We start from the raw sequence: 15961 nt of genomic DNA on the forward strand, positions 1-15961 counted from the left end.
TGTGCTCTTCCGATCAAAATAATCATTTAAAAAAAATTCCATTAACGTAAATAAATAAAGACAATTTTACTATAAAACTTTTGTATACAACATTTTTTGATATCTTGAATAGTTTTCGAGATATAACGATAGAAAAAAAGAATTAATTTACATATAAGGGGTGAATTCATCCCTTTAAATCGTTTTTTAGCACCAACTGATAATTTCTAAATTTATCTATTTATGTGACCTCAAAGTGTACCAAGTTTCATTCAAATCAGAATTTGACACTTCGCGAGGTTCCCTTGTTAGAATGATTGAGCCGAATGGAGGAGATTAAAACGCGAGATTGCACGTCAATTCCATTTTTACAGCCTGGCATCTCCCAGCGGCTGAGGCAAGAATTGGGCGAGGCGGCTGTGCGTGCCGCTAAGGCTGTGGGATACGTGGGCGCCGGGACGGTGGAATTCATACTGGACCGGAATGATCACAGTTTTCACTTTATGGAGATGAACACGCGCCTCCAGGTGGAGCATCCGGTCACCGAGGCGATCACCGGCCTGGATCTGGTCGAGTGGCAATTGAGAGTCGCGAGTGGCGAGAAACTCCCGCTCAGGCAAGAGCAGATCAATCTCAACGGTCATGCGTTCGAGGCGAGAATCTATGCTGAGGTAACAGTCTACTGCATTTAGAGATGTAAATAGAAAGAAAACCAAATACGTTTTTTTTTCTTCAGAAAAAAACATAAGCCTCGTTTTTTTTCAAAAATTTTTTTTTTTCAGCTGTTTATTTAATATCTGTATTTTGCTTAATATAAGTTAACTTTTCATGATTTTTTATTTTATCGATAGTAGATTTAAATTATCATCATTTTAACCTTTACGCAGAATAAGAAAGCCAATATATTGATTCTAAAACATATTTTGAAGCAAGAACTTCAATGAATAATTATAATTCTACTGTTTAAGGAAAAGCTGTTTAAAAAAAGAATTAAACAGATTCTCCTTTTGTAAAAGTTAAATGTAGATCACATTAAAATTAATTATACAATTATATATTTACTATTTACAATTAATTAGTCGTGCTATCGGAATTAGAAAATAAAAACCAAATTTGTATTTTTTCAATGAAATAAAACACGCTTTTTTCTGTTTTTTCTATTAGAAAAAAAAACTTTTTTTTATATCTCTAACTGTATTATTATGTTTCTCTCTATTCGTATTCCACAAAATAAATGTGTAAATAAGTTTCATTTACCACTGAATGGATTTATCGATAATATCACAGAATCCAAGGAATGGTTTCTTGCCAGGAGCCGGTCAGCTCTTGTACTTGAAGCCTCCGGAGGCAACGGACAACGTCAGAGTTGAGACCGGAGTGCGGCAGAACGACGAGGTGTCTGTACATTACGACCCGATGATAGCGAAATTGGTGGTCTGGGGAAAGGACAGGAGCGAAGCTCTCAATGTACTTGTATCAAAGCTCAGTGATTACAACGTAAGTAGCGCAATTTACAAAAAAAAAAAAAAAAAAAAAAAAGAAAATTCATATCAAACAAGGAGCGAATATTAAGGATTGACTATGTCGGAAATCAAAATTATAACGCTTGAATGATAATTGAAATTATTATTTGCAGATAGCTGGCTTGGACACGAACATAGAATTTATTAAGGATCTCTGTGCGCATCCCAAATTTCAAAGAGGCGAGGTACACACGGGATTTATCGAGGAGAACTTCGAACAACTGTTCTCTGAATTGCGCACGTCCAGTGGAGTATTGATACAGGGCACCCTCGCCTCGATACTGCACGAGGACATGGAGTCGTTACGCGCGTCCTTAGAAACGAAGGATCCTCTTACTCCGTTCGCCGTGGAAACCGGACTCAGACTAAATCACGTGCTGAACCGTACGTTTCGTTTCGACGTTGGAAAGGAGAGCAACACGGTGGAGGTGAGGTACACCGAGCCGGATGTGTATCTGATGAGGGTCAACGGATTGGGACCCTGGAGGAGAGTGACTGGAACGTTGAAGAGGACGGACGGTGCTTTAGAATTGTTCGCGGAGATCGACGGGGTTGTCGCCAAGGCGCGAACGGTGAAACTTGATAATAAGTTACACATATTCACCAAGGTAATTGATTAGCCGCATGGGCGTAGTTATAAATGATAATCGCAACGCGCGTTGCATGTAAATTTCTACGAGGTGATTTTTGTAAATCCGCAGGATCGTGAGTGGCAGCTGGTCGTTCCCACTCCCAAGTTCGTGACCGCGATTACGAGCCAGGCGGAGCAGAATCCGTACACGGCTCTGAGCCCGATGCCTGGACTAGTCGACAAGATCTTCGTCAGCAAGGGCGACACTGTAAAGAAGGGCGATTCGCTGCTCGTTATTGTCGCTATGAAAATGGAGGTGAATTTAATTGGATATCTGTATTGCTGATCGACGCGATACACGATTTATGACTTAGCTGACGTTCTCTCTTTCTGATTCGCAGCACATTATTAAGGCGTCCATAGACGGAACGGTTGAGGACGTGCTGTGTTCTACAGGCGATAACGTTGCCAAACATAAGCTTCTCGTGAAATTGGCCAAAGCCGCAACGTAATGTGATATACATAAGAGAAAGCGCTGACTGAAAGATACTGAGAGACAGAGAGATGCAGAAGTTATAATTCTTAAATGATTATTGTAGAAAGGTATATTGTTAATCTAAAATGTAAAATGAATTATATTTTGTTATGTTTTAATAAAAAAATAATAAATGCTGACATAATCTGGTATAATTTCGTACATTTATAGATGTATGTAGTAATTGAAAAATTTATACATCTAGAGAAACAGCATAAATTTCAGAAGAAAGGTATTTGTTAATCTAAATGTAAAATGAATTATATTTTGTTATATTAATATAACAAAACATAATTCATTTTACATTTAGATTAATATACATTTTTAAATTTGTTTTTTATTAAAATTTTAATAAAAAAAGGTAATGAATGCTGATATAATCTGGTATAATTTCGTACATTTATAAATATATATAGCAATTGAAAAATTTATATATCTAGAGAAATAGCATAAATTTCAGAAGAAAGGCATAAATTAGCAGAAAGGTATATTATTAATCTAAATGTAAAATGAATTATATTTTGTTATGTTTTAATAAAAAAAAAGATAATAAATGCTGACATAATCTGGTATAATTTCGTACATTTATAGATGTATGTAGTAATAAATTGAAAAATTTATACTAGAATTTATACTAGAGAAATAGCATAAATTTCAGAAGAAATAGGTATTTGTTAATCTAAATGTAAAATGAATTATATTTTGTAATGTATTATATTAATATAATAAAACATAATTCATTTTACATTTAGATTAATATACATTTTTTAAATTTGTTTTTTATTAAAATTTTAATTCATTTTACATTTAGATTAATATACATTTTTAAATTTGTTTTTTATTAAAATTTTAATAAAAAAAGATAATGAATGCTGACGTAATCTGGTATAATTTCGTACACTTATAGATGTATATAGTAATTGAAAAATTTATACATCTAGAGAAGTAGCATAAATTTCGAAGAACTGCTCCTTTTTGAACAGTGTAATATAATTAATTATATTAACATTATAAAACATTTTTAACAAAGATTGGACAAGAGCGTAATTTTCAGAAAAGAAATTCACTAGCAATTTTGCACGTAATTATATGAATGATCACAATGTTGGCAGCATTTTCAAAACACGTTCAAAGTTCAAAGCGGTGTACTATCGCCACTGTGGCCGGACGCCGATCGCGAAGCGTGGACGATTGATAATAGCAGTTCTCTCGAAATTCAGAGTAATAATACCGATAGTAATTGTTTGACGTTAGCGTGGCATAGATTTTTTTTTTCAAACATAGGATGAGTAACTTCCACTCTCCTATGAGATGTATTTCTCCCAACGCGAGGTAAAGACTCTTTAAATCATCGTCGGAGTAAGGTTAGGACGTACTGAGGTTAGGAAGGCATTCCTTTCCAACTCCGATAAATACCTTATTTACAGAGTTTTAACGCCCAAGCCGCAGGTGCAGCAATTGTTGGAGCTGAGGCAGATGCAGACCAAGGCTCGCAACAGTATCGTGTGGTTCTCTATCAACAGCGTCCTGCTTAGCGTTATAATCTTCGACATGTGAGTCTCTCGTCTCTCCAAACTCCTGTACCGAAGCGACAACAAAGTCTCCTACAAAGTCGGCTGTATTTTCCAGATTTTACGGTGGATTCGCGTACAAGCCGGTCTACTGGATCGAGTGGTTCCTAGTATCGATATTCGCCCTGAACGCTCTGTACCACATTGTACAGTACACCTGGACCACGCTGAGTCTGAAGCCGATTGCGCTCGGCCCTAAGCAACGGCCGCTCCTAGGAGTCGCGGAGGATGACCCCCTGTTCAGGGACGAGATACCGCAGAAGCAGACGACCCCGGAGCCGAGTCCCTCGTTGAACCTGTCGTGCATAAATCTCAGCAGACGCTCGACTACCCTTGGATCTTCGGTTCTGAGCGACAGTGCGCAAGATCCCTTTCCTTTACCGTATTATGCCTTAAATTTTACTGTGTAAAACGGCAGTTTTTTTACATTGGGTTTTTCTCTGTTTTGCTTTTCTTTTCAAGAGGATTACTCGACAACCGTCCCATTTTTTAAATACAGCAGTCTGATATCCTCCAAAGCGACCGCTTGCTCCAACGGATCGCTCAGCAGATCTATGAACGTTTCCTTAAACGGCAGCCTGACGAACGAGGATCTCATTCAGGACGAATGCGAACTCGAGAGTTACCTCAAGGAGGTCGAGCAACAAAGGAAATGTGTACTGTCGACGAATGTCGATCAACCTTCCAATCTCTTGAGCTCCTTCTGGTCTCACCCCGCCACTCGAAGTCCCGGTGAGGTATCGCCGTTGTTAAGAAGATGCGCTTATCAGCTCGCGCCCACTATAGGTAATTAAATGTGAAATTTAATGTTGCATATACATGTACCTTATATTTTTTCTATGAAAATTCTTAAAAAAAAATTACTCGCATTGTTATTTAGATAAAACAAAAGCGACCAGCCCCGCTGAGGAAGGGAGCTCTCCTAGGGGCACATTTGGTGCACTAGACGTATGGAGGAAGTATAGAGTTGATTCTAACAAAGTGAACGAATGGACCGCCAATCTCCGGATGGTAAAGAGTTACAATATATAAAAATAATTACTCCAATAAGGAACGAGAATTGTCTGATTTTAATACTTAATAAAATGTATGTGTGAAATGTTTCAGTGGATCAGCAAGACAGTCGTCGAACGCGTGGCTTTGGAAATAGACAGTATATGCGCAACATTAGTACGCCACGGCCTGAGCGACTCGCAGCCGGGCCATGTGGGTCTGGACAGACTCAGGAAACTCGCGCAGGCGCAATTTCTGGTCTGTGTGATTCCATCTCTGCCCACGTTAGTTCCCTTCCTGGAGCTCTGTAACAATCAGGAGTACCTTGTGAAGAGAATAAAAACACTCGCCAAAGGAGGATCCATGAGCGAATTCAAGTGGAACGGCGGTGGGTCTCACAATGGTAAAGAGTGGGACTCCAGCTTGCCAACGGATTCTGCTGTAAGCATTAAAAAAAAAAAATTATAAATTCCCTGAAATATGTAAGATATCGGTAGCTTCTCCGAAGATCCATACTGATTTTTTCGTACTCTCGTCTCTTGCAGATAATAATGCATTTAATTTCGACCTACATGGACACGCAGTTGGAAGCACCCTTGGATCAACCGGACGCCAGGCCATTTACATCGAGATACATGGCGAGATCTGGCATGGAACTGCCGCGAAATAAGGGCCCGATAATAGTCTGTCAATCCATAAATCCGCCGCATTATAGCCTGGCGCTATCCGGCGATTCTCTCCCAAGCGACTACGAGGAAGTTCAACGGGTAATTAAAATCTCGTCGTGTAGATATATTTATGTTCATCGACTCTTACAATGGCATTTATTATATTTTTAGGGACGCAATAATTTGTTCCATACGCTCTTACTCTTTTTATACATAGTCAAGACGCGAGATCACGGTATGTTAGGACGAGTTAATGCAGGATCGTCTGGAATTAATATTCTATGGGTGATAGACGGTTGAAGCGAGACGATTTTTTTTTTATTTGCTGCCTGATTAAGATAAAAGAAAAAAAAGGGACGATTGTGGCTATTATACGATGAAATCGGATTTGTATCCGTAACTTCGACTGCGTTCAATATTTTGTCTGTAATATTTCATATTATTTGTATATATAGTATTTAATAAATGCGACTGAATAAAATGAAATGTTTATACTAAAAAGATTGATAACACTTGATTAATAAGTTAAACTTGTTATAATTTCTTTATTCTTGTTGCGCCTAAAATTGAAGACAAAAATTATGATCTCTAATAAGTTTCCCTAATAATTCTTGATTTAACAAACCAAGGTACCTCTTCTATCAAAATATTGTCAAGATTGATAGTTTTGTCATTAAACGTTAATAATAATTTAGTTAAAAGTATGTATGTATATATATACTTTTATGGAAAGTGACAATGAGATTGCATGATCTTGTAGTAACATAACTAACAAAATATTTTATAATATGCACAACGTTATAGAATTACAGCATAGATATATACATTTTTCAGCTTAAAAAATAGAAACACAAAAATAAAATAATTCAAGTATATATATATATATATATATATATATATACAATAGGAATACAGAAAAATAAAATAATTTAATTTAAAAAAATATATATTTCAATTAATATACATATATATATAAATTGAAATATATATATTTTTAAATTAAATTATTTTATTTTTGTATTCCTATTTTTCAAGCTGAAAAATGTATACTATGCTGTAATTCTATAATATTGTACATATTATAAAATATTTTGTTAGTTAATCCAGTACAAGATCACGCAATCTCATTGTCACTTTCCATAAAAATCTCGAATGATCAATTCAATTACATGCTTAACAAGATTTCCGTCTCTCTCATTTTTATGATCAATTAATCATTGGAACATATTCGATAGAGTAAATCGTATTTGAAATTCTATAATTTATTGTATTATTCTTTGGATTATAATATTGTAAAAATTACAAAGGGTTTCCTTTCAGCTCTCGAACCAATATATACAACAAAAATATATCGATACAGTAAGTTTAGTAACTCCGATACCATAAACCACAATATAAGATTAGAACAAATACTTTATTTATTACAACAAAAACTAAGTAATAAGAATAAAGAATCATGTCTGATACATATGATAACAACGTTTATATGATATATTTATACATGTGGTTTAGTTTCGTACTAATTTTACAATTGTTATGCAGACACGAATTAATATTATGTGTGTAAGAGCACAATTGCATAAAAACTTAACTATTATAAAATTTATAATTTTTAGGATCTTCATTTTGCTGCTGTATGCTTTAATGGAAAAAAAATTACTAAATTGATTGCAATATGTAATTTTAGAGATTCTTGTATAAACTGTTTGATATTTTAAATATATGAGGACTAAGATTTCGTGCGAATTCCAGAAGACGACATTACACAACATCGCTTAAGACATTCTTTCTACAAGAATCAATAATAACATATTATACATACGCAATATTAAACAAAAATTACAAATCCAGTTTCTCAGAGAAGAAAACTAAAAGTCTCTTATATGTCATTCATTATTTAAGATCAGTGTAACGTCTAGATAAAATTATTATAATTATCATGTAATTATAATATATGTATATATGCATATAAAGTTATACATGTATTATAAACATATACACATATAATTATATATAATTATGCAATTACATGTGTTATAACAATCCTCTATCGTAAAGTAAAAGTAAATGATAGCGTCGACAGATTTAGAACATTCAAGTTGTTTGCGAACGAATTCTTGTATGAAAATGGAAGTATTCGATTAAAGAAAAACGAAGAAAGATCTCTTGGAAGAACGAACTAAGTGAAAGTAAAGCTAATAGTATTTAATACATTAAGCTTTAAGTATTTAAAAGCTACTCTCTTATCCATATATCATGTCTCTTAAAGAAAATCTATCTATATTACATGTACAACACACATTCATGACAAAGACATCTGCGCCTCTCTCTCGTCTTTCCATGATTTGTCAAAAACGTTTACGCTATTCATTTCCAGATAATATATATTATTATGGAAAGATACGTATATCTAAAACTTCCAGATAAATTATACATATATCGCATTATTAATGCCGTCACCGTTGCAAAAATAAACTTCAATATAACGTTTCGTACATAATCGAAAATGATACTCCCTTCTGTTAAATTCACGTATTTATCGTACAGCTAGTGGAGCACATCGTAGTATCCTTTCTTATCCAATGCAAGAAAAATCCCTCAATAATATGAGCTACTTTGTCGCGAATTATCATTTCCGGATTTTCCCGTGCGTTTCTCGGAATTGTGGGAATGAAAACGACATTCACAGGATGTCGCAAAATTCGTTCTGATCGTTCAGATCAAGAAACGTATCGTCTCGATACGCTTTCATCCTTACGAAAGCATCCCTTCTTTTCCATTATTATTATTATTATCAAGCACGAGAAAGAGATGGCTCGATTAAGAGGTGGTGAATATCTTTGTACCCTCAGGTATTATTACCTCTTCGCCTACGTCAGCGAGGGTGACGGTAAGCGGCAGGATTAGAGGCATCAGTATCTCCTGATGCTGCATAACTTGCTGCGTCGTCACCGTGGTGGGGTCGGCTTGCCTCGCTATAGCGATCGTTTTGATGTTCTGTGCCTTGACCACTTGTGCCCCGATTGCGGTTTGATGCAACCTGACTGGATGCGGTTGCGGCTGCACCTGTATCTGTATTTGCTGCGGTTGCGGCTGCTGTTGCTGCTGCTGCTGCTGCTGCTGTTGCTGCTGCTGCTGCGTCTGAATCTGTATTTGCTGCGCCCGGTTCTGGTTCTGCAAAAGATTCTGCTTGCAGCGCTTGCTGTGCGCGTAGCGGCTGCCGTTATTGTTGAACTTCCTGTCGCAAGTCGGACACTCGTACGGCCGTTGACCCGTATGAATAAACATGTGCTCCTTCAGCGATTTCAATCGCCGGAAGTTCTTCGGGCAGCACTTGCAGTGGTACTTGGCCTCGCCGGTGTGCGACGTCAGATGATTCGCCAGGGTGTCGGCGCGCGCGAACGCACGCGAACAGTACTGGCAGATGTACGGACGTTCCTGCGTGTGCGTGCGCATGTGCATCTTCAGGTAGGCGTTGGTGGTGAACGGCCTGGAGCAGACCTCGCAGACGAACGGCTTGATGCCGTTGTGCGCGCGCAGATGCGCTATCAGCGTCGTCGACTGCGTGAAGCTCTTGCTGCAGATCTCGCAGAGGAATCTCTTCGAGCTGTCGGTCTCCTTGCTCTTCTTGAACGTGCGATCGTGCTTGGGCAGATGATTGTTGAGCTGCTCCTCCTTGATGAAGCGCTTCGTGCAGCGGGTACACTTGTACGGCTTGACCATGTTGTGCTTGGCCACGTGGATCTTCAGGTGCTCCCGCCGGTAGAACTTCTTCGGGCATATGTCGCACAGGTACTTCTTGCCCTCGTGAACCTGAATGTGCCGCAGCAGGCCCTTCCTGGAGGTGTACTGTTTGTTACATTCGGTGCACTCGAGCCCGACGATGTCGGTCCGCCTCTTCCGGCCGATCTTCTCGCCCGATTTCTTCTCCTCGGATCTCGGCTCGATGTCCCTCAGATCCTCCTCCGTTAAGATACCCTCGGTGACGTGCTTGGCCCTGTGCTCGCGCAGCATCTCGTTGTTCTCGAAGCTGTCGCCGCAGATGTTGCACTTCCTCACCTGATCGGGATTCTTCTCCGAGCACTTGTCGTAGTGCGCCTTCAGCTTGTCCTTGCGGTAGAACTTGACGTTGCAGATGTCGCACTCGAAGTTCGGCTCCTCGTGCAGCAGCTGGTGGCGCAGCAGCGACTTCTTCGTGCTGTATCGCTTCTTGCACGTGCTGCACTCGTGATTGTCCATCGGCCAGTCGAGGCCGCTCTCGAAGTCGGAGTCGTTATCGTCGTCATCGTTGTCCGCGCCCACGTTGCTCGCCCTCTGCACTTCCTTCTTCTCCAGAGCGGCCTTCTTCAGCTTCTCCGCCGCCTTCTCCGCCGCCTTCTCCGCTTTCTCCTCCTTCACATGTTGCTCCATGTGCTTCGTCAACGCCTGCTTCGAGCTGTATCTCTTGTTGCAGGTCGCGCACTCGAACTCCTTCCTATGGCTGTACTTCTTTGGTGTGGAGTCGCGCCTACGGCGATAATGCCCGTCCAGTTTGGCATCGTAATCGATATTGTCGTCGTTATCTTCGTCGTAATCCTCGAGACCGTCCTCCGTCTTGATCTTGTCGATGATCTTCTGCGCCGCTCTCGCCGCCACGCGCTTTATACGCTTGTTCGGATCGTATTCCTGTCCGTGTACGAATGTCTTGTGATTCGTGGCAACTAGGTGATTTCTCAGCGTGAGCTCGTTGCCGAAGGTCTTGTTGCACTGGGTGCACTTGTAGGTTTTCACCCGCGCGTGCTGCTCGGCGTGTCTGCGCAGGAGATCCTTCCGCGTGAATTGTTGGCAGCATATCTTGCATTCGTAGGAGCGCGCGGGGTGCGTCATCTCGATGTGTCTGGAGAGCGTTTTCTTGCGCGAGAATGTCATCGAGCACGTCGGACACTTCAGCTCCTTCGTATTTTCGACAAAATCACCGCTGCTCTCCTCGTCCTTGACGTTCCCGTTGTCCTCGCCGTGGTTCTCGACGGTCCTCGCCGTCATCTGTTTCACGTCCTCCTCCAAATCCTGCTCGGAAAGCACACCCTCGACCACGTGCTTCGTACGGTGATTTCTCAGTCGTTCCAGAGTGTCGTACTCCTCGTCGCACACGCTGCACTTGAAGGTAACATGCGCGAGCGAGTGCTTCTGCAAGCCTCGCTTCGTGTCGAATCTTTCCGTACACTTGTCGCACGCAAACTCCTCGACGTGACCGCGCTTTCTTCTCCTGTCCTGATCGCTGTCGCTCGCGGCGTCGTCGACTGCGCTTCCCCGTTTTCGCTTCCTGCTCTCGCCGTCCGATCTATTGCCGTTATCGAAGTCCAGACTGAGCTCGTCCTCGTGGAACGATACCTCGAGCGGCATCGGATCCTCCTTCGCCTCCTCCCGCTCTCGCTCGTGTTGCTTAATGTGCTTAGTAAACGAATTTATGTACAGATACTCTTTACCACAATAAGGGCACTTGTTGGCTTTCTTCCCGGATGGTGGCGTTTTCACGGCGGAAACGCTGGTCTGCGCCTTCTGCGGTTTCTCCGGCGTTTTCTTCAGGGACAGCGTCTTTCTCACCTCTTCGTGGGAATGCATATGCTCCTTCAGGACGCTCTTCGACAGAAACTGTTTGTCGCACAGGTAGCACATGAAAAAGATCTTCTCCGCCTTGTCCGCCTGTGCTTTCTTCAATCGAGAACTGAGATTCAGATTTTCAAAGTAATTCTCCTCGTCGGAATCCCGCTCGGCGAACGTGCGACGAGCCAATCTACGTTTACTTCGTCTAGTTTCGTTTTGGGACGATTCCTGTTCCACTACTGGCTCGTCAGCTTGGGGTGCATCTTCCTCGAAGAATTTTTCCTTCGTGTCATTTTGATTTTGTTCAACTTGACTTTCCTGCAGAGCCTCCTGCTTTAGTTCAACTCGAGCCTCTTTGTTCTGCTCGATCTGAGCCTCGTGGATTTCTTGAGCTGAAACCTCTTGAATTTGCTCAGCTTGCATCTCCTCGTTTTGCTCAGCCTGAATCTCCTGATTCTCCTCGGATGGCGCCTCTCGGTCTTGCTCGGATGGTGTCTCTTGGCATTCCACTGCGTCCACTTGTTCAAGTTTCGGTACACCCCTCTGCATATCTTTATGCAAGGACAGTTGCTCAGCGGACAGTATGCACTGTTGCTGCATAATATAATCATGTTCCTCCGTTGGAATTGCATCTGTGCAACTACGAATGATATTCTCGTCGCCGGAGGGTCCGTCGTTTCTAAAATCGTCAATAGCATCCGACATATCGTTGTCTTCCGCACTGGCCAATTCCTGCTGCAATTCGTCCGCGATGCTCTCCTGCATGATCACTTGCGGATTATCCTCTTCTGGATCTAAACAGTTAGAGTTATAAGACATATTACATCGAAAGCTTTAAAACTCTTTATCATAAAAGCGACATTCAATTCGAATCTCGTTTGCTTGAATCAATTGCGTATATTTACCCACCTTGTTGCACGCCATCTGTCTCCGCCAACTTTTCAGCTTCCAAAATCATTAGGTGACTTTTCAGAAAGCTGTTCTTGTCACCCACCGACTCTTCTGGCAGCGCGGCGGTGGTCTCGTAATCCGCGCCGACATTCATCTCGTCCAAACCGTCGCTCCTCTCGGCGTCCAAGTGTATCTCGACCTCATTGAGAAACAACTCCTCCTTTATTATCCCTCCAACGAGCCTCTCCCGTAGAACATTATCGGCCTGCTCCACTTGCAACTTAAACTCATACGCCGACTCCAACTTGTCGGCGCACACGCAGCACACCTGTGCCGGTAGACCGTCGCCTGGTAACATCTGAATGATCGAAAGCAGACTGTTTAGTATATCCTGAAAGCCATAGGGTTGTGCATCTACGCGTAAAATATAATACTCTATGTTTATGTGTAGACAACGTAAACTATTGCATAAAGTGTCATCTATGTAGACAGTCAGTAGACCATTTTTATTTATTTAATAAATACATATAATTTAACGTTTATGTAAAAAAAAAACTACCATTTGAGTAAGAAAAATTCTCTGGTTCTTAATCTTAATCTCGTAATTAAATTAATGTTCAAAAGGGTTGTGTATCTACATGTAAAATATAATACTCTACGTTTACGTGTAGACAATGTAAACTATTGTATAAGTGTCATCTATGTAGACAGTAGACCACAATTTATTCATTTAATAAATACATATAATTTAACATTTATGTAAAAAAAAACTACCATTTGAGTAAGAAAAATTCTCTGGTTACATATACTTAAACTTAATCTCGTAATTAAATTAATGTTCAAAACAGGGTTATGCATCTATATGTAAAATATAATACTCTACGTTTACGTGTAGACAATGTTAACTATTGCATAGTGTCATCTATGTGGACAGTCAGTAGACCACAATTCATTTAATAAATACATATAATTTAACGTTTATATAAAAAAAACTACCATTTGAGTAAGAAAAATTCTCTGGTTAAAGTCTTAATCTTAATCTCGTAATTAAATGTCCAAAATCAACAATATCCTAAAGGTGTCGTGGTATCTTTAGCCTGATCCTAGATACATTTTGGATACATTTCTGCTGTGGGTAGAGACTGCTTTATAATTTAATTCTTTTATATATTGTATATATTATAGTGATACAATTTACAATAGTCTACATAGTTTACAAGTCTAGATTGTCTATACGTAGCAAAAGGACCATGTAAACATCACGTAGATTTCACGTAAATAATTCGTGTAGGCGTAATCTCGAAATCTACGGCACAACCCTGCGGCGGAAGGGGATGCCGTTGTGCGACAGCGGCGTATAGGTGTTAAAAGGCAGGGGGATGGTGCAAGGACGTGTCGTGCAGAACTCGACAAACGATCGAACTCGGTAACTGTTTTGAAGGGTGGAAATCGCGAGGAGCGCGAGAATCGCCGATGGGAGATCTAAATCTGTTCGGGATTGGGAAGGGGGAGAGCGACGGTAGTGGCGAAGGAGGATGCTCCCGAGGACGTACGGCTCGCGTCGGAGCCTAACCTCCAAAAATTGCGCATCTAACCTTAACGTTGGCGAAGCTCATCGCCTTCGCCGAGAGGGACGCGACCTCGCTCTCCACGAAGAGGTCGCGCATCATCGGGTTGTCGAGCAGGCAGACGCGGCATATCTTCACGGCGGGCGCGACCGCGTCCTCGCCCTGCGGCGGACCCGACGTATTTATCTCCACGGCGTCCATGTTTCGCACGGCGGACTGACTTGGACCGTCGACCTGGGACGTACGAGTCGGGCCGCTGCCCGGCTGCCACGCTGCTGCTCCTCCTCCTCCTCCTCCTCGCTGGTCCCGCGCACCGTGGTCTTCTCTCACCCACCAATATATTATATATTATATGTATTATATTATATATATTACATCAACGATTACATTTTAAAGGACCATTTTTTTTATTTACTAGTAATATCAACTTGTGCTTTCAAAAACACAGGATGAGAGAACCAAGTGGGGCTGCGTTCAGAAACTACGCCTAGGCGCATCTAGATGTCACTTTATCCTTGTTTAACATTCGGTGAACAACAAGGAAAACATATGATGTACCGTGAATTCCTGAACGCAGCCTAGTATGTATCAGAAAGGATCCGAAAAAGGATATGTCTATTTCTACCAACGTAGATTAACTTTAATTCAGGTTTAACTTACTCTGTACTCTTTTTCTACTTTTAAGAATTGGAAAAAGATAAGAAGTAAATAAAACCGTGATTAAAGTTAATCTACATTGGTAGAAATGGACATAAGGGAGAATTCACACCTTGACAGAAAAGCAAAAACCAATCAAAACTCGCGCTGGTAGTCGACAGTTTCTGTTTTCTGTGTTGGTGTGTGTGTGTGTGTGTGTGTGGGTGTGTGAAGTGAAGCTGCTCGATAGCTGCACTACATTGCACACTTTCTGCACTCGAAATAGTATATACGGTTCAGATGTTGGCGGGAGAGAGAGAGAAAAGGCGAAAAAAGTGAGAATACAGCGACGAAGGAGTAGCCAATCCTCCCCGCGGCTTGGAAAGAAGCACGGAAAGTCGCGAGGAAATTCGCGTGTTTTTCTTAGAATCGCCCATCTTCCGCAACTTTAGTTAATGTCAATTTTATAATTTTATGCGGATCTAGTAATGTCTAGTAATTTTCGAATGCTATTTCACTTCCTCTGCAATCTAGTAATTTTTACGTATTTCCGGTGGATTTTAAGTAACTTCCGGCGATCTCGTTTCCCTCTCTCCCAGTTGAAAAAAAGGAAGAAACGGAAGAAAAATTTGTCTCCTCTTTTGTTTCAACTTCCTTTATGTCGCAACATAAAAATTTCGATAAAATGTAACATTTACAATTGAAATTTCAATCTTGTTAATATAATTATTACGTATAATCGATATCGTAACTCTCGCTTATAATTACACACTGTTATAATTATCTTAAATGCTAATATCGATTAGAAATTGCGTTAATAGTTTCTTAAACGTTTTTTTTTTTTTTTTTTGAAAGAAAGTATTGTCTTCTTTTATACCTCGTGTTGCTCCGAGATCGACTTTTGTATCTTATTGTCCGGAGGTGATCGAACGCTATTGAGCTTTTGACACGATTCCATGATCAAGGACGCATCACCGCCGCCAGATATGGCGCACTCGCTCATCCTCTCCGTTATCGCGGATTTATTAAAACAACTTTCCGTTTCCGGTCTAACAGTTTGACATAGTTTTTCGACGATGTTGAAAACCGCGTCCTTGTTCACGCCTCCCGAGGATATGTTTTCCATCTTTGAGAATTGGCACGACGAGAACGTTGCATTCTCCGACGTGGATGACGAAGTTATCTTCTCTAAAGCAGCTGAAAGCGGCTTCCGATGTAATCACAGTTCTTATCTAGATGATCTCTTTAAATACAATCGTGGACATATCGGTTGCAACACTTTTTTCATAGGTTTTTAATATACATATATATTATATATATTTTTATATATTATATATATTTATTATATATATTTTTTATAGGTAACTAAATATATACTAAAAACAAAATATTATATATATTTATATAATTTATATATATTATTTATTTATATATTTGTTATAT

The 15961-nt window shown here is 40.2% G+C and overlaps 4 protein-coding genes across 8 annotated transcripts in view; 2 read left to right on the forward strand and 2 right to left on the reverse strand.

The window, feature by feature from the left end:
• Positions 1-2688, forward strand: part of LOC105462381 (methylcrotonoyl-CoA carboxylase subunit alpha, mitochondrial) — a 4795-nt gene extending 2107 nt beyond the window's left edge. Inside the window, exons 6-10 of the mRNA XM_011708917.1 lie at positions 354-650; positions 1267-1476; positions 1616-2110; positions 2204-2389; positions 2475-2688. Of these exons, the coding sequence (XP_011707219.1) occupies positions 354-650; positions 1267-1476; positions 1616-2110; positions 2204-2389; positions 2475-2585 (1299 nt within the window). The 3' untranslated portion in view covers positions 2586-2688. The remainder of the gene's footprint in view (positions 1-353; positions 651-1266; positions 1477-1615; positions 2111-2203; positions 2390-2474) is intronic.
• Positions 2689-3751: 1063 nt separating this feature from the next.
• On the forward strand, positions 3752-6321 carry LOC105462383 (transmembrane protein 209). Of its 3 annotated transcripts, none has more exons than XM_011708918.1 (8): positions 3752-3940; positions 4036-4161; positions 4238-4536; positions 4642-4965; positions 5060-5190; positions 5287-5613; positions 5718-5939; positions 6012-6321. In XM_011708918.1, the coding sequence occupies exons 1-8, from the start codon at positions 3894-3896 to the stop codon at positions 6138-6140; spliced, it is 1605 nt and encodes a 534-aa protein (XP_011707220.1). In that variant the 5' UTR covers positions 3752-3893; the 3' UTR covers positions 6141-6321. The 3 variants fall into 3 exon arrangements, with proteins under 3 accessions (XP_011707220.1, XP_011707221.1, XP_011707222.1); XM_011708919.1 differs by having other exon boundaries at positions 4052-4161; XM_011708920.1 differs by having other exon boundaries at positions 3894-3972.
• A 914-nt stretch (positions 6322-7235) lies between these two features.
• Positions 7236-14163, reverse strand: LOC105462384 (zinc finger protein 808-like). 2 transcript variants are annotated; one of them, XM_011708922.1, is made up of 3 exons: positions 13910-14163; positions 12333-12672; positions 7236-12217 (listed from the first exon to the last, which is right to left on the reverse strand). In XM_011708922.1, the coding sequence occupies exons 1-3, from the start codon at positions 14081-14083 to the stop codon at positions 8661-8663; spliced, it is 4071 nt and encodes a 1356-aa protein (XP_011707224.1). In that variant the 5' UTR covers positions 14084-14163; the 3' UTR covers positions 7236-8660. The 2 variants fall into 2 exon arrangements, with proteins under 2 accessions (XP_011707224.1, XP_011707223.1); XM_011708921.1 differs by lacking the exon at positions 13910-14163 and having other exon boundaries at positions 12329-12445.
• A 994-nt stretch (positions 14164-15157) lies between these two features.
• Positions 15158-15961, reverse strand: part of LOC105462387 — a 5942-nt gene continuing 5138 nt past the window's right edge. For both annotated transcript variants that reach the window (XM_011708926.1, XM_011708925.1), the window contains exon 13: positions 15158-15715. In XM_011708926.1, coding sequence (XP_011707228.1) covers positions 15390-15715 — 326 coding nt within the window. In that variant the 3' untranslated portion in view covers positions 15158-15389. The remainder of the gene's footprint in view (positions 15716-15961) is intronic.

Source organism: Wasmannia auropunctata, unplaced genomic scaffold (genome assembly GCF_000956235.1).
Source record: "Wasmannia auropunctata unplaced genomic scaffold, wasmannia.A_1.0 LD336099.1, whole genome shotgun sequence".
Taxonomy (NCBI): Eukaryota; Metazoa; Arthropoda; class Insecta; order Hymenoptera; family Formicidae; genus Wasmannia; species Wasmannia auropunctata.

Bases quoted from the DNA above. Each gene is read 5' to 3' on its own strand.
- LOC105462383 (XM_011708918.1), top strand. From the start codon at position 3,894: ATGAGTAACTTCCACTCTCCTATGAGATGTATTTCTCCCAACGCGAG. The intron at 5,614-5,717 runs GTAAGCATTAAA...CGTCTCTTGCAG, and splicing joins GCTTGCCAACGGATTCTGCT to ATAATAATGCATTTAATTTC. The intron at 5,940-6,011 runs GTAATTAAAATC...TTATATTTTTAG, and splicing joins ACTACGAGGAAGTTCAACGG to GGACGCAATAATTTGTTCCA.
- LOC105462384 (XM_011708922.1), bottom strand. From the start codon at position 14,083: ATGGACGCCGTGGAGATAAATACGTCGGGTCCGCCGCAGGGCGAGGAC. The intron at 12,673-13,909 runs GTTAGATGCGCA...TCGATCATTCAG, and splicing joins TGAGCTTCGCCAACGTTAAG to ATGTTACCAGGCGACGGTCT. The intron at 12,218-12,332 runs GTGGGTAAATAT...CTAACTGTTTAG, and splicing joins GACAGATGGCGTGCAACAAG to ATCCAGAAGAGGATAATCCG.